The sequence below is a fragment of the Symphalangus syndactylus genome, chromosome 1, assembly GCF_028878055.3.
Source record: "Symphalangus syndactylus isolate Jambi chromosome 1, NHGRI_mSymSyn1-v2.1_pri, whole genome shotgun sequence".
In the NCBI taxonomy this organism is placed as follows: domain Eukaryota; kingdom Metazoa; phylum Chordata; class Mammalia; order Primates; family Hylobatidae; genus Symphalangus; species Symphalangus syndactylus.
In genome coordinates, this window is record NC_072423.2 from 93096451 (window position 1) to 93115449 (window position 18999).

General features: G+C 61.7%; 1 protein-coding gene across 4 annotated transcripts; it reads left to right on the top strand.

Moving 5' to 3' along the window:
• Nucleotides 1-450: 450 nt before the first annotated feature.
• On the top strand, nt 451-17747 carry CCDC88B (coiled-coil domain containing 88B). 4 transcript variants are annotated; one of them, XM_055240847.2, is made up of 27 exons: nt 451-603; nt 882-1018; nt 1173-1284; nt 1375-1444; nt 1533-1591; nt 1683-1766; nt 1861-2004; nt 2253-2398; nt 2543-2624; nt 2771-2929; nt 3429-3575; nt 3757-3865; nt 4029-4165; nt 4250-5410; nt 9580-9707; nt 9800-9917; nt 11438-11533; nt 11980-12120; nt 12634-12890; nt 13248-13391; nt 13558-13744; nt 13853-13998; nt 14217-14315; nt 14506-14672; nt 15406-15612; nt 15772-15840; nt 17252-17747. In XM_055240847.2, exons 1-27 carry the CDS (start codon nt 544-546, stop codon nt 17305-17307), a joined length of 4422 nt encoding a protein of 1473 aa, XP_055096822.2. In that variant the 5' UTR covers nt 451-543; the 3' UTR covers nt 17308-17747. The 4 variants fall into 4 exon arrangements, 3 of the variants coding, with proteins under 3 accessions (XP_055096822.2, XP_063490832.1, XP_055096893.2); XM_063634762.1 differs by having other exon boundaries at nt 14506-14530; XR_010119640.1 differs by lacking the exons at nt 15772-15840; nt 17252-17747 and adding an exon at nt 14891-15019 and having other exon boundaries at nt 14506-14530; nt 15406-15511.
• Nucleotides 17748-18999: the final 1252 nt, after the last annotated feature.

The following is an 18999-nucleotide window of genomic DNA, read 5'->3' on the forward strand; positions in this document are numbered from 1 at the left end:
TGATGCCCCCTTCTGTCTGGGGTTCAGGGGAGGCTTCTTGGAGGAGCATCTGAACCAGGCTTCCCAGGGGATGTGGTTTGGGTAAGTTTGAGAAACACTGAAGGGAAAAGAAAGGACGCTGTAGTGAATGAAGCCTGGCATTTGGGAAGATGGGTGTGTGGGTGTCCAGACTCACAATGCAAGGCCCAGAGCCCTTTTGAGGCCCTCAAAGGTCCCAGGCTGGGGTCATCCTCTCCAGTTTCAGTTTGAGAAAACAAGGCCCAGAGAGGTGAAGGGCTGTCCTGTCATTGCCCATGGAGCCAGGATAGCTGTGGGCCTTCCGCCCGCCAACCTCTGGGCTAGCCCTGCAGAGATGCTAGGAGGATGCAGGGAGGTGAGGCGGGGGCTGAGGTAGGACTCAGACTGCCCAGGCCCGCCTGCACCCGGAAGGAGGAAGCTGCACAGAGTGTCTGTGGCTGGCCCCGGGATCTCCCACTCGGGGACTTCCTCTTCCTCTCAGGGCAGGTGCAGCTGCCACAGCGAGACGGGCACCGTGACCCTGGCATGGAGGGGGGCAAGGGGCCCAGGCTCAGAGACTTCCTGAGTGGGAGTCTGGCTACCTGGGTGAGGGGGCAGGTGGCAGCGGGTTGGGGAGGGGAAGTGAGCCCCAGCCAGGGGCTGGTGTTGGGGCTGGCCGGGGGAGGGTGAGGCAGAGCCAGGCCAGAGGGGAGGGCTGGGTTCAAATGTGGGGGATGGAGATATGGTGTGGGGGGCTGTGGTGAGGGAAGAGGGGACAGAGGCACTCAGAGGACGGGTGAGAAGGGGTGCTTGTGCTCACTGGGGCAAGTCGGAGGGGCTCAGGTTCACTCTGCTGGTCGGCTGACCCCCTGGGCTCCTCACAGGCGCTGGGACTGGCCGGGCTGGTCGGGGAGGCGGAGGAGTCAGAAGAGGAAGAGGAGGAAGAGCCGCCCCTTTGGTTGGAGAAGAGATTCCTGCGCCTCAGCGATGGGGCCCTGCTCCTCCGGGTGCTCGGCATCATGTAAGGGGCATCGGGCCGGGGCGGTGGCGGGGAAGGATCTGAGGGGAGGGGAAGCGGGTGGGCGGAGCCTGATGCGCAGTGGGCGGGGCCTGAGAGACGGTGGGCGAGGCCTGTTGACGGGAGGCGGGTCCTCGAGCCCACCTCCGGCCCATAGTGCCCCCAGCTCCCGAGGGGGACCTCGCATGCTCAGAGGCCTTGACGGACCTGCTGCCTGGCGAGTGTGGAACCTGAACCACCTGTGGGGCCGACTGAGGGACTTCTACCAGGTAAGGGGTCTCGAGGGAAAGGCGGAGACAGGAGGGGAAGGGGAGCCCCTTCGGGAAGTCCCCTCATATAATCTGCCCCTCTGCCTCCAGGAGGAGCTGCAGCTGCTGATCCTGTCGCCACCCCCAGACCTCCAGACACTGGGATTTGACCCCCTCTCAGGTGCTCTCCCCACCCACCCCCTCCTGCCTCTGCCCCCGCACTATACCTTCCCCGCTCCAGTTAACCCCTTGTGGCATGTGCCTTGCAGAAGAAGCGGTGGAGCAGCTGGAAGGTGTTCTTCGGCTACTGTTGGGAGCGTCAGTACAGGTGAGCCGGCGGTGGCAAGGAAAGGTTAGGGTCGAGTTTGGCGGCAGAGGAGGGAGATCCTGCACTAGCTCCCCTTCCTGTCTCCCCTCAGTGTGAGCACCGGGAACTCTTCATCCGCCACATCCAGGGCCTCAGTCTCGAGGTCCAGAGCGAGCTGGCCGCTGCCATCCAGGAGGTACTGAGACGGTTCGGCAGCCCAGACTGGTATGGCACCTGGGATGCCCTTGCCACACTGCGGCTTCCACTGAACTGCTCTCCCTGCGCCCCAGGTGACCCAGCCGGGGGCTGGCGTGGTGCTGGCACTGTCTGGGCCAGAGCCTGGGGAGCTGGCACCTGCCGAGCTGGAGATGCTGTCCCGGAGCCTGATGGGGACACTGTCGAGGCTGGCACGGGAGCGTGACCTGGGGGCCCAGGTAGGGGCAGCAGGGGCACTGTGGACTCAGGTTGGGGAACTGGAGGACCATCAGGGAGCCGGTTGTGCAAGGGAGATAGAAGTTTGGGGCCCAGGGATGGGGTTGTGGTCTGAGGTCTTGGGCCATCGGGGCTGTCACAACCAGATGGCCCAAGACCCCAGACCACAACCCCATGTCTGGTGTGGTTGGGGGTCGATGTGCAGAGTCATTGGATAAGTTAGTCCTGACCCTTGACCCCTGACCTACAGCGGCTGGCTGAACTGCTGCTGGAGCGAGAACCCCTCTGCTTGAGGCCTGAGGCTCCCTCTAGGGCTCCCGCCGAGGGCCCCTCGCACCATCTGGCCCTGCAGCTGGCCAACGCCAAGGCTCAGCTGCGGCGTCTGCGGCAGGAGCTGTGAGTGTGCGCAGCCTGGGAAGGGGACTGAGTGGAGAGGGGCAGATTAAGCCTGGATGGGACCCTAGCCCTGGTGGCTACGGGAGGGGTCAGGCCTGGGGGTTGTGGGCCCCCAGACCCTCCCCAGCCTCCCTTTCCCTCCAGGGAGGAGAAGGCCGAGCTGCTGCTAGACTCCCAGGCCGAGGTGCAGGGTTTGGAGGCCGAAATAAGAAGGCTCCGCCAGGAGGTGCGCTCATATGCTCCCCGCCACCGCGGCATTCCCTAACCTCCCCGCACCCGGTCCCATTGCCTCCCTCCCAACCCGGCTCCTTCCTGTCCCTAATCCCTCTGGCCCGCGGCTGGCTGTTCCCAGCTCCACACCGTCTGACCCAGGCCCAGGCGCTGTCGGGACAGGCCAAACGGGCCGAGCTGTACCGCGAAGAGGCAGAGGCGATGCGGGAGCGGGCCGGCCGCCTGCCCCGCCTGCAGGAGGAGCTGAGGCGCTGCCGAGAGCGGCTGCAGGCGGCTGAGGACTGCAAGAGCCAGCTGGAGGTGAGGCGGAGACGGGGCCGCGGGGCGGGGCGTACGCGAGGGGGCGGGCCAGGAGGAGGGGCGAGATTGGGTCCGGAGGGGAGAGAGGCAGGTTCTCTAAAGGGGACAGTCACGGGTGGAGAAATGGGTGAGGACAAATTCAGGGAGGTGGCGTCTGGGAAAGGACCTCCAGAGGATGGGGCAGGTGGAGGGGAGAGGTGGGGGCTATGTAAGTGATGCAGCCTTAGAAGGAAGGCGGTTGCTGGGGAGGAGGGGCGGGGCATGGACAGAAGGGCGGGGCCTGCACAAAGGGCGGGGCCAGGGGCGAGGGAGAAAGTACCTGAAGAGATCTTGGTGAGAAGAAGATGGAAGGGAGTGGCGGGGCCTAGAGACCGATGGGGTGCAGGGTGGGGGAGGGAGGCAGGGTCTGTGACAGGCTGAGGGGAAGGAGTTTGGGACCCTCAGGCCCTGGAGTGCATGGGGGCTGCATGGCTACCGGTTCTCCCTGCTCTCCCACCAGGAGGAGCGGGTGCTCTCAGGGGTGCTGGAGGCCTCCAAGGCGCTGCTGGAAGAGCAGCTGGAGGCTGCCCGAGAGCGCTGCGCCCGGCTGCACGAGACCCAGCGCGAGAACCTGCTGCTGCGGACCCGGCTGGGCGAGGCCCATGCGGTGAGGTCGCCAGAGTGATCCCAGTTGGGTTGCCCCGTCACCCCATGACCCCATTGATTCCCTAGAGGTCCCTAGTGATTCCTGCAACCTCTGCTCTTGGTGACCTCTAGTGACCCTCCGACCTACATACTCGGCCTGGCCATGGTGTGGAGGGCTTGTCTGACCCTGCCCTCACCCCCAGGAGCTGGACTCTCTGCGGCATCAGGTGGACCAGCTGGCTGAGGAGAATGTGGAGCTGGAGCTGGAGCTTCAGCGGAGCTTGGAGCTACCCCCAGGATCCCCTGGGGAGGGTGAGGGACCCCAGTGGAGGGACTAGGGTGGGGGCTGCCTGTGCTTTCCAGCAGGTGTACTGGGGAGAGCCTCTGACTTCCTCCCTTCCCCCAAGCCTCTGGGGTGTGTATGTGAGGAGCCAGGCAGTAAGGGAGGGGTCCTGACCTCATCTCTCATCCTCAGCACCCCTGGCAGGAGTGTCACCCTCGCTGCAAGATGAGGTGAGGGAGGCAGAGGCTGGGCGGCTTCGGACCCTTGAGAGGGAGAACCGGGAGCTTCGGGGGCTGCTTCAGGTGCTTCAGGGGCAGCCAGGGGGTCAGGTGAGTCCCCTCCCCCAGGGTCCTGGCCGGCCCTTCCCCCCTAGTCCCTCCCTGGGCCTAACTGTCCCTCTCCTATGCTCTCAGCACCCCCTGCTGGAGGCACCGAGAGAGGACCCTGTGCTTCTGGTGCTGGAGGAGGCTCCCCAGACTCCTGTGGCCTCCGACCACAGCCCTCAGGGCTTCGTTCAGAAGGCAAGGGATGGAGGCCCCCAGGCCTTGGACATGGCTCCCCCGGCATTAGACTCAGTGCTCGAGGGGTCAGCTGAGTGTCCCCAGGCACCTGATTCAGACCCACAGGAGGCAGAGAGTCCCCTTCAGGCAGCTGCCATGGATCCCCAGGCCTCAGACTGGTCCCCCCAAGAGTCAGGCTTTCCTGTGGAGACACAGGAGTCCCCAGAGAAGGCTGGCTGTAGATCCTCTCTCCAGAGCCCTGCTTCTGTGGCCCCACCTCAGGGTCCAGGGACCAAAATTCAGGCCCCGCAGTCGCTGGGAGGAGAGACCAAGGGAAGAGAGGCTCCCCAAGGCGAGTTGGTGCCTCAGGCCTGGGGGTTGAGACAGGAGGGCCCTGAGCACAAGCCAGGGCCTTTGGAGCCCAGCTCTGTGCAGCTGGAGGAGCAGGAGGGCCCAAACCAGGGCCTGGACCTGGCCACGGGACAATCAGAGGCCAGAGAGCATGACCAGAGGCTGGAGGGGACGGTCGGGGACCCAGCCTGGCAAAAACCACAGCAGAAGTCAGAAGGGGCTCTTGAGGTCCAGGCCTGGAAGGGCCCAATCCCAGGGGAGAGTCTGGCCAGTGGTGTTGCAGAGCAGGAGGCCCTCAGAGAGGAGGTGGCACAGCTGAGGAGAAAGGCTGAGGCCCTTGGAGCTGAGCTGGAAGCCCAGGCGCGAAAGCTGGAGGCCCAAGACACGGAGGCCGCCCGCCTCTCCAAGGAGCTGGCCCAAGCGCGGAGGGCAGAGGCCGAGGCCCACCGGGAGGCAGAGGCCCAGGCCTGGGAGCAAGCCCGGCTGCGGGAGGCAGTGGAGGCTGCCGGCCGGGAGCTGGAGGCTGCATCCCAGGAACGGGAGGCGCTGGTGGAGGCGCTGGCAGCAGCGGGCCGGGAGCGGAGGCAGTGGGAGCGTGAGGGGTCCAGGCTGCGGGCCCAGTCGGAGGCCGCCGAGGAACGGATGCAGGTGCTGGAGAGCGAGGGCCGCCAGCACTTGGAAGAGGCTGAGAGGGAGCGCCGGGAGAAGGAGGCCCTCCAGGCGGTAGGTCAGGTTGGGGCTCACCACAGGGGTTGGGAAGCAAGGTTCCAGGCTGTTGGGAGCTACTGATTCCATCAGCAGCTGTTCGGTGGGTGCCCAGCACCGAGCTGGGGCTGGAGATAGAAAGGCCAAGTCCACCCCTGCCTTCCAAAGGTGTGCCTGGCATGGGGCACAGAGCCATGTCCACTGTGTGATGGGGCACTGTGGGAGGGGGTGAGACTGCCTAGTGCACATCTTGGCTCTCTGGCTGCAGCAGTCGACTCACCTCCAACCCAGGCCTCCTTCTGTAAAACAGGGGTACTATTCCTGGCCACCTGGGCCGGTCTTAGGAGAACCTTGGGAGACAGTAACTGTAAAGGTCTGGTTCATGCCAGCAAGGGTATGCTGTAAGTGTTCAAGCACTGGTTATTCCGAGCCAAGTGCTACGAGAGCCCGTGGGAGAGTGAGCTGATGCCCAAGTGGAAGCCAGGAGGGTTTAGGAGGAGTGACCACAATGTCACTAGGTGGGGAGGACATTTTGTCCAGAGGGAATGGCATGTTCAAAGACAAAGGCATTAAAGACACTCAGGGGCTGGGTGTGGTGGCTCACACCTGTAATCCCAGCACTTTGGGAGGCCAAGGCGGGTGGATTACTTGAGGTCAGGAGTTCTATACCAGCCTGGCCAATATGGTAAAACCCTGCCTCCACTAAAAATACAAAAATCAGCCAGGCGTGGTGGCAGGCACCTGTAATCTCAGTTACTTGGGAGGATGAGGCAGGAGAATTGCTTGAACCCGGGAGGCGGAGGTTGCAGTGAGCTGAGATTGTGCCACTATACTCCAGCCTGGGCAACAGAGCAAGACTCTGTCTCAAAACAAACAAACACCACCCAACAAAACAAACAAACAAAAAGAATGCTCAAGGCCCAGGAGGAAGGGGAGATGAGGGCCAGCTTTGAATGTGTTGGTCCTCCCTCCCCAGGCAGGGAAAGCCAGGGCAGAACTGTGTGGGGCTGGGCTTGAGGAGGGTCACTTTGGTGGACAGGGGAGCTTGGGGCTATCAGGAGGCAGTGGCCTGGTGTAAGTGGCAGAGGAAGCTGACTAGGGCGGCATGGGAGTGGGGGTGAGAGAAGGACTGGACACTTTTTTCTTTTTGAGACGGAGTCTTCCTCTGTTGCCCAGGCTGGAGCGCAGTGGGGCGATCTCGGCTCATTGCAACCTCCGCCTCTCAGGTTCAAGAGATTCTCCCGCCTCAGCCTCCTGAGTAGCTGGGAGTACAGGCACACGCCACCATGTCTGGCTAATTTTTGTATTTTTTTTTTTTTTCAGACAGGGTCTCGCTCTTTCGCTCAGGCCGGACTGCAGTGGCGCTATCTCGCCTCACTGCAAGCTCCGCCTCCCGGGTTCATGCCATTCTCCTGTCTCAGCCTCCTGAGTAGCTGGGACTACGGGCATCTGCCACCGCGCCTGGCTAATTTTTTGTATTTTTAGTAGAGACGGGGTTTCACCATGTTAGCCAGGATGGTCTCGATCTCCTGACCTCGTGATCCACCCGCCTCAGCCTCCCAAAGTGCTGGGATTACAGGCGTGAGCCACCGCACCCAGCCAATTTTTGTATTTTTAGTAGAGACGGGGTTTCATCATGTTGGCCTGGCTAGTTTCTTTCTTTTCTTTTTTTTTTTTTTTTTTTGAGACAGAGTCTCCCTCTGTCACCAGGCGGAGGCTCACTGTAACCTCCACCTCCCAGGTTCAAGCGATTTTCCTGCCTCAGCCTCTCGTGTAGCTGGGACTACAGGCATGCGCCACCATGCCCAGCTAATTTTTTGAATTTTTAGTAGAGACAGGGTTTCACCATGTTGGCCAGGATGGTCTTGATCTCTTGACCTTGTGATCTGCCCACCTCGGCCTCCCAAAGTGCTGGAATTACAGGCGTGAGCCACTGCACCTGGCCAACACAGTTTTACTTATTCATTTAAACATGTTTACAGGCATCTTCTTGGTGCCAGGCCCTGTACCAGGCTCTGGGCACACAGCAGTGACCAGGAAGCTAGCACTCCAGTGTTTGGGCATGGCTTCAGCTTCCTTCCAAGCTAAGGAAGGGGTTAGGGCTTTTGCCATGGGGGCTTGGGCAGCCACTGAAGGCTCCCCAATGGGCAAAGTGAGCAAAGTGGTCAGGTCTGTGTGTGAAAAGGTGTGAGGAAGGGTGTTTGGGCCAATGGGCCCCAGTGCTAGGGGACCTGTGAGATTGCAACACAGGTAGGAACTGAGTCATCCTGCACAGGCAGTTTCTAGTCCCATTTCTGTACAGACAAGGACCCTGAAATTCAGGGAGGAAGAGTAATTTGCTCAGAGACCCCTTATGAGGATGAGGGGTGGGGAGCACACTGCTGGGTAGACGTGGGGTGAGGTGTTGTGCAAGACAGGCCCAGAGTAAGGAGGTTCTGGCGAATGCGAGAGGGAAGGTGAGAGACCGTCTCTGGGGTCCACTCTGTGGGGTGTGGCTGAGATGCTGTCTGGCCGGGCGACCTGCCTGCTTTCCAGCTGTGTGGCTTGGGGCAAGTTACTTAATCTCTCTGAGTCTCAGTTTTCTCGCCTGTAAAACTGGAATAAAAATTGTGCCTGCCTCGGCCGGGCACAGTGGCTCACACCTGTAATCCCAGCACTTTGGGAGGCTGAGGTGGGCAGATGACCAGAGGTCAGGAATTGGAGACCAGCCTGGCCAACATGGCTCTACTAAGTATACAAAATATACTTAGTATATTTTCCAGCCCAACTCTACTAAAAATACAAAATTAGTCGGGCGTGGTGGCACGCACCTGTAATCCCAGCTACTCGGGAGGCTGAGGCAGGAGAATTGCTTGAACCCCGGAGGCAGAGGTTGCAGTGAGCCAAGATAGCGCCACTGCAGTCCAGCCTGGGAGACAGAGCAAGACTCCGTCTCAAAAAAAAAAAAAAAAAAAAAATTGTACCTGTCTCACAGGATCCCGTAAGATAATGAGCGTAGGGAGCTTGGGGCAATGCCTGGCACCTAGAATGGGCCTATTCCGTGGGAGGGAATGGCAGCAGGTAGGCAGTGAAGGTGAGGGTAGGGCTGGCGGGCTGGAAGAGCCGGCTCCAAGGACTGAGAGGGTGGGGGAAGCTGGGACAAAGGGGGAGTTTTGTGAGATTTCCTGGTTGGAGCAGGAGAAGGTGGCTGGCCAGCTGGAGGTCAGGGAACCAGGGGCCTCTCAGGTTGTCCACTGGGTGGGGGAGCCTCCCAAGCTGGGGGGAGGGGGCCCTAGGGGGGCTGTGGCCAGGGCCCAGAGGAGGGCAGGGCAGGGGTTGGGCGGGAGGTTCTAGTCACCGTGCCTCCTACCTCAGTATTTGCGCTAGTGGCTGTCAGCCAGCCAGGCAGCAGCGCCTCATGGGACTTGTAGTTTTTCAGGGAGAGGTGGTGGCCAAGGGTGTCAGGAGGTGCAGTGCCCCTTGGGCAAGGCCTAGGTGCAGTTATTAAGCCAAGAAGGTAGTTTTCAGCAGCAAGGCTTGTAGGCTTGGCTTCCAAGGCAGGATTTGGCTGGCAGCTGGTCATGGGCGGCTGTCCCTGAAGCTTCATCCTGCCAGGCCCCCCACGTGGCAGAATGGTTTGGTCTCCCTCCCTCTGGGGCCCACAGGCCAGAATGGGCCTCCCGTCTCCTTCCAAAGTGGTGCAGCCCAACCGCCAAAGGTCACCTAGCTGGCAGCATCCTGGCGCCCGCTGTCCCCCAGCCCCCACTGTCAACTCCTGAGTACCTGTCCCGCCAGCCCTCCGTGGCCTTTTCCCTGTAGGCAGGGTCTCTCACCAGACCCGCCTCTGCTGAGCCTCTCTAGCTGTCTAGCTGTCACATGGCTGGGGTGGCAGCCCACCGGGTGCGTCCACCTTTCACTGCGCACATGAAGAACCGTGGGCTCAGAGAGGTGACGGCACTTGCCCAACATGTGTCACTGACTCCTGGCCCAGGGACCTTCCTCATGCCCTGCCAGGCTTATGACCCCCAGCTCTTTCATGCCCAATTTTGAGGACACCAGGCTTTGCTCCCATTTTATAGATGGGGAAGTAGAGCCCAAAGGCTTAATGAGACGTGCCCAGGATGGCAGGTCAAGGACAGGTAGCTCTCTCGACTCTCAGGCCTCTGTCTCCTGCCCCCTTGCCCTGAGCCTGCTCTGCCTGCCCTCAGGAGCTGGAGAAAGCTGTGGTGCGGGGCGAGGAGTTGGGGGCCCGGCTGGAGCATCTGCAGCGTGAGCTGGAGCAGGTGGCTCTCGAGCGCCAGGAATTTCTGCGAGAACAGGAAAGCCAGCACCAGAGGTGGGGACAGGGCTGAGGGGAAGAATGAGGGAGGCAGGGGTGTGGTGGGGTGAGGGTGGGGTGGGGCTGGGTGCCAAGGATTCTCCTGGCAGGTATCAGGACTTGGAGCAGCGGCTGGAAGCTGAGCTGCAGGCGGCGGCGACCAGCAAGGAGGAGGCACTGATGGAGCTCAAGACCAGGGCCCTGAAGCTGGAAGAGGAGCTGTTCCAGGTGATGCCTGCTAGCCTGGGAGCTGGGGGCCATGCCACCCTGCCCTCCATCCCATGAGCAGATGCCAGGGTCATCTGTGCTCCTGGTCTTGCCCCTGGATTTTTGGCTAGCTACTTGCCTCACTCCCCATGTGGGGCCTGTTGGAGGGAGCACTGTGCTGGGAGTCAGGTGGCCGTGTTGACTTATCCGGGGCCTCATTTTCCCCATTCTGCACATGGACAGAACTTCTGCTGTGGATGACTGCTCCGCGTCTCTCACCCGAGGTCCCCCACTGCCTAGGGAGCTCAGTGCTTGGCATCAAGGAAGCCAGCGATGGTTTCTGATTCCCGGCTGTGTGCGGGCTCCGTATGGAGGGTGGGGTGGTGGGGGGGCCCAATACCAGGCTGCCATCCTCAGGGAGCTCACAGTCCAGTCAGGAAAGAAGCAAGAAAATAGGTGACAATAACTAGGTGCCAGGGGCTGCGAGGAGGCCATGCAGGGGCTTGGGAGGGTGGCACCCAGCAAGATACCCAGCAGGTGCCTGTGAGTCAATCAGGGAAGGTTTTGTGGAGAAGGTGGGGTTGAAACAGAGGCTTAGAGAAGGCCCCACACATCGGCTCACGCCTGTAATCCCAGCACTTTGGGAGGCCAAGGCGGGTGGATCACCTGAGGTCAGGAGTTCGAGACCAGCGTGACCAATATGGTGAAACCCCATCTCTACTAAAAATACAAAAATCAGGCCAGGCGTGGTGGCTCACGCCTGTAATCCCAGCACTTTGGGAGGCTGAGGCAGATGGATCATGAGGTCAGGAGATCGAGAGCATCCTGATGAACACCGTGAAACCCAGTCTCTACTAAAAATACAAAAAAAAAAAAAAAAAAAAAAAAAAATTAGCTGTTAGCTGGGCATGGTTTTTGACGCCTGTAGTCCCAGCTACTCAGGAGGCCGAGGCAGGGGACTTGCTTGAACCCGGGAGGAGGAGGTCGCAGTGAGCCGAGATCACGCCACTGCACTCCAGCCCAGGTGACAGAGTGAGACTCCGTCTCAAAAAAACCCCAAAAAACAAAAACAAAAACAAACCCTAAAAATTAGCCGGGCGTGGTGGCCCATATCTGTAGTCCCAGCTACTCAGGAGGCTGAGGCAGGAGAATTGCTTGAACCCGGGAGGCAGAGGTTGCAGTGAGCCGAGATCACACCTCTGCACTCCAGCCTGGGTGACAGAGTGAGACTCTGTCTCAAAAAGAAAAACGAAAACAAAAACCAAAAACCAAAGAGGCTTAGAGGAGTAGTGGGATGGAGAGATGTTATGAGCAGAAGGCTCTGCCGCAGATAGAGAGAAGTTGAGAAGGGCAGGGTGGAGACGGTGGAGCTTCAGGAACCAGGAGCAGGGACTTGTGGGATCCAAGGGAAGGCATGGGATTGGGGCGGGGTGGACCAGGCTAAATGCTGCTGGCAGGGCAGTCCCATAAGCGAAGGTCCTTGCGGCATCCCCAAGGCACCGTGGCTGCCCCGCATGACCTCCCAGGGACTCTCCTTGCAGCTGCGCCAGGGCCCCGCGGGGCTGGGGCCCAAAAAGCATGTGGAGCCTCGGCTGGTGGAGACCCAGAACGTGCGGCTTATAGAGGTGGAGCGCAGTGTGAGTGTGGGCCCACAGTGGACCCTGGGGAGGTGCCCCGTGCAGTGTGAGTGTGCGCCCACAGTGGACCCTGGGGAGGTGCCCCGTGCAGTGTGAGTGTGGGCCCACAGTGGACCCTGGGGAGGTGCCCCGTGCAGTGTGAGTGTGGGCCCACAGTGGACCCTGGGGAGGTGCCCCGTGCAGTGTGAGTGTGGGCCCACAGTGGACCCTGGGGAGGTGCCCCGTGCAGTGTGAGTGTGGGCCCACAGTGGACCCTGGGGAGGTGCCCCGTGCAGTGTGAGTGTGGGCCCACAGTGGACCCTGGGGAGGTGCCCCGTGCAGTGTGAGTGTGGGCCCACAGTGGGCCCGGGGGTGGGGGTGCCCCGTGCAGTGTGAGTGTGGGCTTGTGGTAGGCACTGGGGGGTGCCCCCGCCACCTGGCTACCGCTAACCCCCACTTCTGGGCAGAATGCGACGCTGGTGGCAGAGAAGGCAGCTTTGCAGGGGCAGCTGCAGCACCTGGAAGGGCAGCTGGGGAGCCTGCAGGGCCGTGCCCAGGAGCTGCTGCTGCAGAGCCAGCGGGCACAGGAGCATAGCAGCCGCCTGCAGGTGGGTGGTGGCCTGGGTGCCCATCCCTGCCCATGTACTGCCCCCTCCTGCCCCTTTTGGATCGTCCTGTGGCCTTTTTCTATCCCAGCTCCCAGCCAGCTGCCCCACCTCTTCCCCAGTCTCATTTATCCTTGTCCTCTGACCCCAGCCACCATTTTGCAGCATCCTCCCTGCCGCCGTCTCCTCCTACCTGCCGCCAGCCTCCACATCTACACCCATGTCGCCCTGCCCTCTCACCGTCCCAGCTCTCCCCTCCACAAGGCGCCATTAGTCCCATTCTGCCCTGTGCCACTCCCAGACAGCCTGGCCCAGCCAGCCTCTGCCACCTCTCCCCTGCTCACCATCAGCCTCTGGCTGGGGCTTGTGCTGCCTGCTGTGCCCCCAGCCCTTTGCCTCCTCCACAGCTCTCTCCTTGTCTTGGGCCCTACCCTCTGCCCTTAGCCCCCCGCCCCTCACCCGATTTCCAGCCAGGGGTTCCTCCCCAGCAGCCCCTGCTTCCCTCCTCCATCCTAGGCCGAGAAGTCTGTGCTGGAGATTCAGGGCCAGGAGCTGCACCGGAAGCTGGAGGTGTTGGAGGAGGAGGTGCGGGCGGCGCGGCAGTCCCAGGAGGAGACCCGCGGGCAGCAGCAGGCCCTGCTTCGGGACCACGAGTCCCTGGCACAGCTGCAGCGGCGGCAGGAGGCTGAGCTAGAGGGACTGCTGGTGCGGCACCGAGACCTCAAGGCCAACATGCGGGCACTGGAGCTGGCCCACCGGGAGCTGCAGGGCCGGTGAGCATCACCAAACGCCCAACTCCTCCCCTGGCACTCCCTATCTGCCAGAGAAGACTCCCCTTGGCAGGTCTGACTCCCCATCAGGAAGCACCTCCACCTCCGCTCTGTGATGCCCTGGCCACTGCTGTGCTCTCTGGGGTAGCTGTGCTCCCCACACTTCTGGGCTGGGCTCCCCGTGGGGCTCACCTGTTGGGAGTGGTGGGCACCTGGCATGGCATTCTGCCCAATGGCTTCCCCTGGGGGAACTATGCTTAGGAGGTGACAGACCCCCCCGCCCCGGGTCCAGATAGTCCAGCCGGCTGCTTGTGGTGGCCATAGGTTCACGCAGCCCTCTTAGCCCCTTATCCATCCCAGGCATGAGCAGCTGCAGGCCCAGCGGGCCAGCGTGGAGGCACAGGAGGTGGCCCTGCTGGCAGAGCGTGAACGCCTGATGCAGGATGGGCATCGGCAGCGGGGCCTGGAGGAGGAGCTGCGGAGGCTTCAGAGCGAGCACGACAGGTGCTGGCCCTGCCACAGCCCCTAGCAGCTCTCAGTGGCCCCATCCCGAAAGTGGGTTGGGGGTGTGGGGTCCTGCCTGGCTTCCCCTCCCTGGCATAACTCCTCTGGCCAGCACTCAGACTGAGGACCCAGGTCCCTTGGAGAGCAGCTCTCCTTGCCTTCCAAGGGCTCAGATGCTGCTGGCAGAGGTGTCTCGGGAGCGGGGTGAGCTGCAGGGTGAACGCGGGGAGCTACGGGGCCGCCTGGCGCGACTGGAGCTGGAGCGGGCACAGCTGGAGATGCAGAGCCAACAGCTGCGCGAGTCCAACCAGCAGCTGGACCTGAGCGCCTGCCGGCTGACCACGCAGTGTGAGGTGTGGCTGGAGGGGCGGCGGGCGTAGGGGCGTGGGGGTGGGCAGGAAGCCTAGACCCAGGTTGTCCTGAGTTGGGTCCCACCCCCGAGCATGCTGCCCCCCTGCCAGCTATTGACACAGCTGCGAAGTGCCCAGGAAGAGGAGAACCGGCAGCTGCTGGCTGAAGTTCAGGCCCTGAGCCGGGAGAACAGGGAGCTCCTGGAGCGCAGCCTGGAGAGCCGGGACCACCTGCACCGCGAACAGCGGGAGTACCTGTGAGTGGGCTGCCTGGGAGCGGGGTGGGGCCTGCATCCCCTTTGGGCGTTCCTGGGGAGATCCCCCAGCGAGGGCCTAGGGACAGGGTTGGAGCTGACCTTCCAGGTCAGTCCGATCTGCGGCACGGGACCAGTGCGTCCTCGCTGCAGCGTGTGCCTTGCTACTGCCTCGGCCTCCCTGGGCCTCACACCCACCTCTCCCTTCTCACTCCTGCCAGGGACCAGCTTAATGCCCTGCGCCGTGAGAAGCAGAAGCTCGTGGAGAAGATCATGGACCAATACCGCGTGCTGGAGCCCGGGCCCCTTCCCCGGACCAAGTGAGCAGCCCTGTCACCTCCCTCAGGCTGGACAACCTGCTAACCTCTGCCCCTGCCCTGGCCTCTGACCCCAGGCCCAGCTCAGGTCCAAGCCCCATGAAGGTCAACCTGGCCTCTGCCATCCCCAGGACACCCTTTGCTCCCTCCCTCCTCCCTGTCCTGACCCCCTCTTGTGCCCTCTTGCTCCCAGGAAGGGCAGCTGGCTGGCAGACAAGGTGAAGAGGCTGATGCGGCCCCGGCGGGAGGGGGGCCCCCCTGGGGGGCTGCGCCTGGGGGCCGATGGGGCTGGCAGCACCGAAAGCCTGGGGGGCCCCCCGGAGACGGAGCTTCCTGAGGGCAGGGAGGCAGATGGGACAGGTGGGTCTGGGGGTCAGGTGGCCAGGATGGTCCCTGCCCCACATCCTCCACCCCCACCTTGGCACCTGCCTCACTGCCTGGCCTGCATGCGTGACCCCATTGGCCTTCCCTGAGGCCTGCCCAGCCTGCCCTGATGCCACCAGTGGCTCTTTGCCCTGGGCCCTGCAGGGTCACCCTTGGCCCACACCTCCCTCCTGCCTGTGCTGTCCCCCACCCAGCCTGCCCCATCCGCAGCGGAGCCCAGGATCTGGGAGGTGCAGTGGACTGTAGGGAGAGGTCATTGATCCTAGACTGCAGATGAGGAGACTGAGGCCCCGGGAGGGGAAGCTTTTGCCCAAGGTCATGCAGTGAGTTAGTATGAAGGCCAGCAAAGGGCCAGTGTCCTGCTGCCCCCCTCATTTGCCTGGCTCCTCCGCCACCTCTGCACCTCCCCTCCCTGGCCCTGGGCAGCTTCACCCACTGGCCCCTCCACTCCACCCAGGGCCCCGCTCCTCTGACCCCCTCCCTGCATGAGCCTCCACCCCCCCTCCTCTGACCCCCTCCCTGCATGAGCCTCAGCCCCCCCTTCCCTTCTCTGACCTCCTCCCTGCAGGAGCCTCAGCCCCTGTCCCCTCGTCTGACCCCCTCCCTGCATGGGCCTCAGCACTCCCTTCCCTTCTCTGACCTCCTCCCTACAGGAGCCTCAGCTCCCCCGCCCCTCCTCTTACCCCCTCCCTGCACGTGCCTCTTGCAGGGTCCCCTTCCCCCGCACCCATGCGCCGGGCCCAGAGCTCCCTCTGCCTGCGGGATGAGACCTTGGCAGGTGGGCAGCGGCGGAAACTCAGCTCAAGGTTCCCGGTGGGGCGAAGCTCTGAGTCATTCAGCCCTGGGGACACCCCTAGGCAACGATTCCGACAGCGCCGTCCAGGACCCCTGGGGGCACCCATCTCCCACAGCAAAGGTGAGGGACAAGGGTCACTGTACCAGCCAGCCCCCCAACTCTTCGTGGACCCACGAGCTCCTTGGGGGAGGAAGCTTCCTTCTTGTCCCCTGTGTCTCCTGTAAGCTCTGTCCACTTCCGCACTGGCCCTGGGCCCAGTGGTTGTCTTGTGCTTCCCAGGACCTGGTGTGGGATGGGAGAACTCCGCTGAGATCCTCCAGGAGCACGAAACAGATGCCAAACGAGAGGGTGAGTGGGGACCTGTGGAAGGAATAGTATTCTTTGTCCTGCCTGGGGCCCCTGGCAGAACCTCATTCATCCATTCTCTCATTTGACAATGATCCTTTACCAAGTGCCAGGTGACATGCTGGCAGGGGACACAGCAGGGAACGTTCTGGTGTGAGGAGGCAGATAGTAAACAATTTGCCTAAAAATAATTATTATCTACAACAGCCCTGTCCACTAGAAATATGGTGTGAACCACATGATAATTTTAACTTTTCCAGTAGGCTCACCAGAAAAAGTGAAAAGAGACAGGTAAAATGGATTTTAATAACATTTAACTCAATATGCCTACGCTATTACCATTTCAGCATGTAGCCAGTGTAAAAATCATGAATGAGCTATTAGACGTGATTTTTTTTTTTTGAGATGGAGTTTCGCTCTTTGGCTCACTGCAACCTCCGCCTCCCAGGTTCAAACGATTCTCCTGGCTCAGCCTCCCAAGTAGCTGGGATTACAGGCATGGGCCACCAGGCCAGGCTAATTTTGTATTATTATTATTATTTATTATTTTTTTTTAGCAGAGACGGGGTTTCACCATGTTGGTCAGGCTGGTCTGGAACTCCTGACCTCAGATGATCCGCCCGCTTTGGCCTCTCAAAGTGCTGGGATTATAGGCGTGAGCCACTGCACCCAGCCAGATGTGATTTTTTTCATAGTAAGTCTTTGGCAGTTTGGGAGGCCAAGGCAGGCAGATCACTTGAGGCCAAAAGTTAGAGACCAGCCTAGCCAACATGGTGAAATCCTGTCTCTACTAAAAATACAAAAATTAGCCAGGCATGGTGTCCCATGCCTGTAATCCCACCTACTCAGGGGGCTGAGGCAGGAGAATTGCTTGAACCTGGGAAGCAGAGGGTGCAGTGAGCCAAGATCACACCATTGCACTCCAGCCTCGGTGACAGAGTGAGACTGTCTCAAAAACAAAAAACAAAAAAACATAGTAGGTCTTCGAAGCACGTCACAGGCCAGCCCCATCTCACCTACTTAGCTCCGCCCTGGGCAGCTCAGCCCTAGACCCCGCTGGACCATCAGGAGGCGCTAATGCTCTGGGAAGAAAGGAGAGCAGGGGAGGGGTCAGGAGCTCAGGAGCTCTGGGCAGGCTGGTTAGAGTTTTAGTAACTAGGGTGCTGGGGTGGGCCTCAGAGAGGAGGTGAAATTGGAGCAAAGACTTGGAGGGGAGAGTTTGTCATGTGGACATACCTGAGAACAGCATTCCGGGCAGAGGGAACCACTGAGGGAACAGCAGGCGTGGTGCAGCTGGAAGCGGGGGGCTATTGGCAGGTCGGGGGTGGGCAGAAGGTGCTTGAGCCTGTGGGCCTCCTGGGACTCTGGGAGTCCTCCTGAGGGAGGCGGGTCTGAGCTGAGCCTTTCCCTCTAGGCCCCGAGGTACAGGAACCAGAGAAATGTCCCCTCACCCCGTCCCTCAGCCAGTGACACCGTGGGGACAGCGGGCTTGGGAGTGCAGCCTTCTCGGCACTGGAGTGTCAGCGGAGGCCCCAGGCAGCCCAAGAGCTCAGGGAGCCAGGGCCTCCAAGGGGAGTCCTTGGACAAGGAGGCCTGGGCCCAGAGATCCTCCATGGTCAGCGCCGGCGCCCGGAGATGGAGCTGGGACAACTGTGTGGACAGGGGGGATGGCTGGCCCCCACGAGCAGCTCCAGGCCGGGCTTCTGGTTCTTCCAGGTGGCTCCCGCTGAGGCAGTGGTCTCTGGGGGATCCCCCAGCTGAAGGAGGCTGGCAGGAGTCGGCAAGAGAACCCCCTGCCCTGTCCAGGTGGGGAGCTGAGTCCCAGTGCTGGGGCACTGTGGCCTGGGCTGATCTTCAGCCTTAACTGGACATGAGGGGCATGAGAATAAAGCTGAACTGCAGCCTCCTGAGTCTTGCTCTGTCTGTTGGCCGCATTGGGTACCTCGGGGCACCAGGACACATGCTGCCCCAATCCTCCCGGTTGGCGGGGGTCTGTGGGCAGAGGGCCTCTGCCTGCACAGGCCTTTCTTCAGGGGCTTGGCCAGTCCGGCCGGCCAAAGCCCAGATGTCCTGGTGAGGTGGAGAGGAGATGGCATTCTGGGTAGCCAGCAGGGATTGGGGTCTAAGATCTGGGCTCAGGGGTGTGGGGCAGTGAAGCCCCTGTTGCCCTGCCCCCACCCTCTCCGAGGGCACTGTCTTCTCTCCGTTCACATCTTCCTCCTACTCATCTCCCCTCCCTCCTTGAGGTTGAGCCCCTCCCCAGGGAGTTCTCAGCCTGGCGGGGCATCTCTTAATGCCAGGGGCTGCCACGAGAGGTGGGAGGGACGCTGGCTCTCTGAGCAGGGCCTTTAGCATGATGCCTGAGAAGGGGGGCAATTAGGCTGGGGTGCAGGATGTGAGTCAGGTTACCTGGGGCCATCCAGGGGAGGGTGGGGCTGCCCAGGGCTGAGATAAGGCAGCCTGAACTTGGGAGGTGCAGAGCTGGGAGGGACAGTCCGTCCGGCCTCCCAGGTGTGACCTGCAGCAGCTTGAGTCCCGCCTCCTCTCAGCCAGGGCTTCACAGGACAGGGGCGTGGGGTGGACACCCTGGCCTTTCCAGCTGGCAGAGGAGCTGAGAGCCCCTCCTACCGGCCTCAGGGTGTGGGACCTCATGGCTGTCCCACTCTGCTAGGTGGCCCCATTGGTGGTCAGGAAGGGAAAGGCAGGAAAAAGACGGAGCAGAGGCTCAGGAGGACCAGTCAGCAGGGGCCCTGGGCCTCGTGGGGAGAGGGGGCAGCCCCGTGTGGCACTGACATCTCTTCTTGAGGCCTGCTCAGGGCTCTAAGCTGGGTACTGCACCAGGCTAGGAGACAACAGGAGCAGAACACGTGAGGTGCGCATGGCACCTGGTGGGCTCTGCACGGTGGCTGGGGGCTGACGTGCTTCTGCAGGCCCCCCTGACAGAAAACTGGTCAGAAAACTGGCCACTCCTCTCCTTGCCATGGGGTCCCAGGCTTGGCTCCAGCCCCCTCGTGGTGATGAGGCTCCTCCTTGCAAAGGCCAGTCCGCTGGGGAGAGGGGCCCTGCTGGCCACCCCCAGGGCGATGGGGTGGGCCCCACTGCCTGAGAGTTGGATGACTTCCAGGATCCAGACCCCCTCTCAGCCTGCCCGGCACCAGGCAC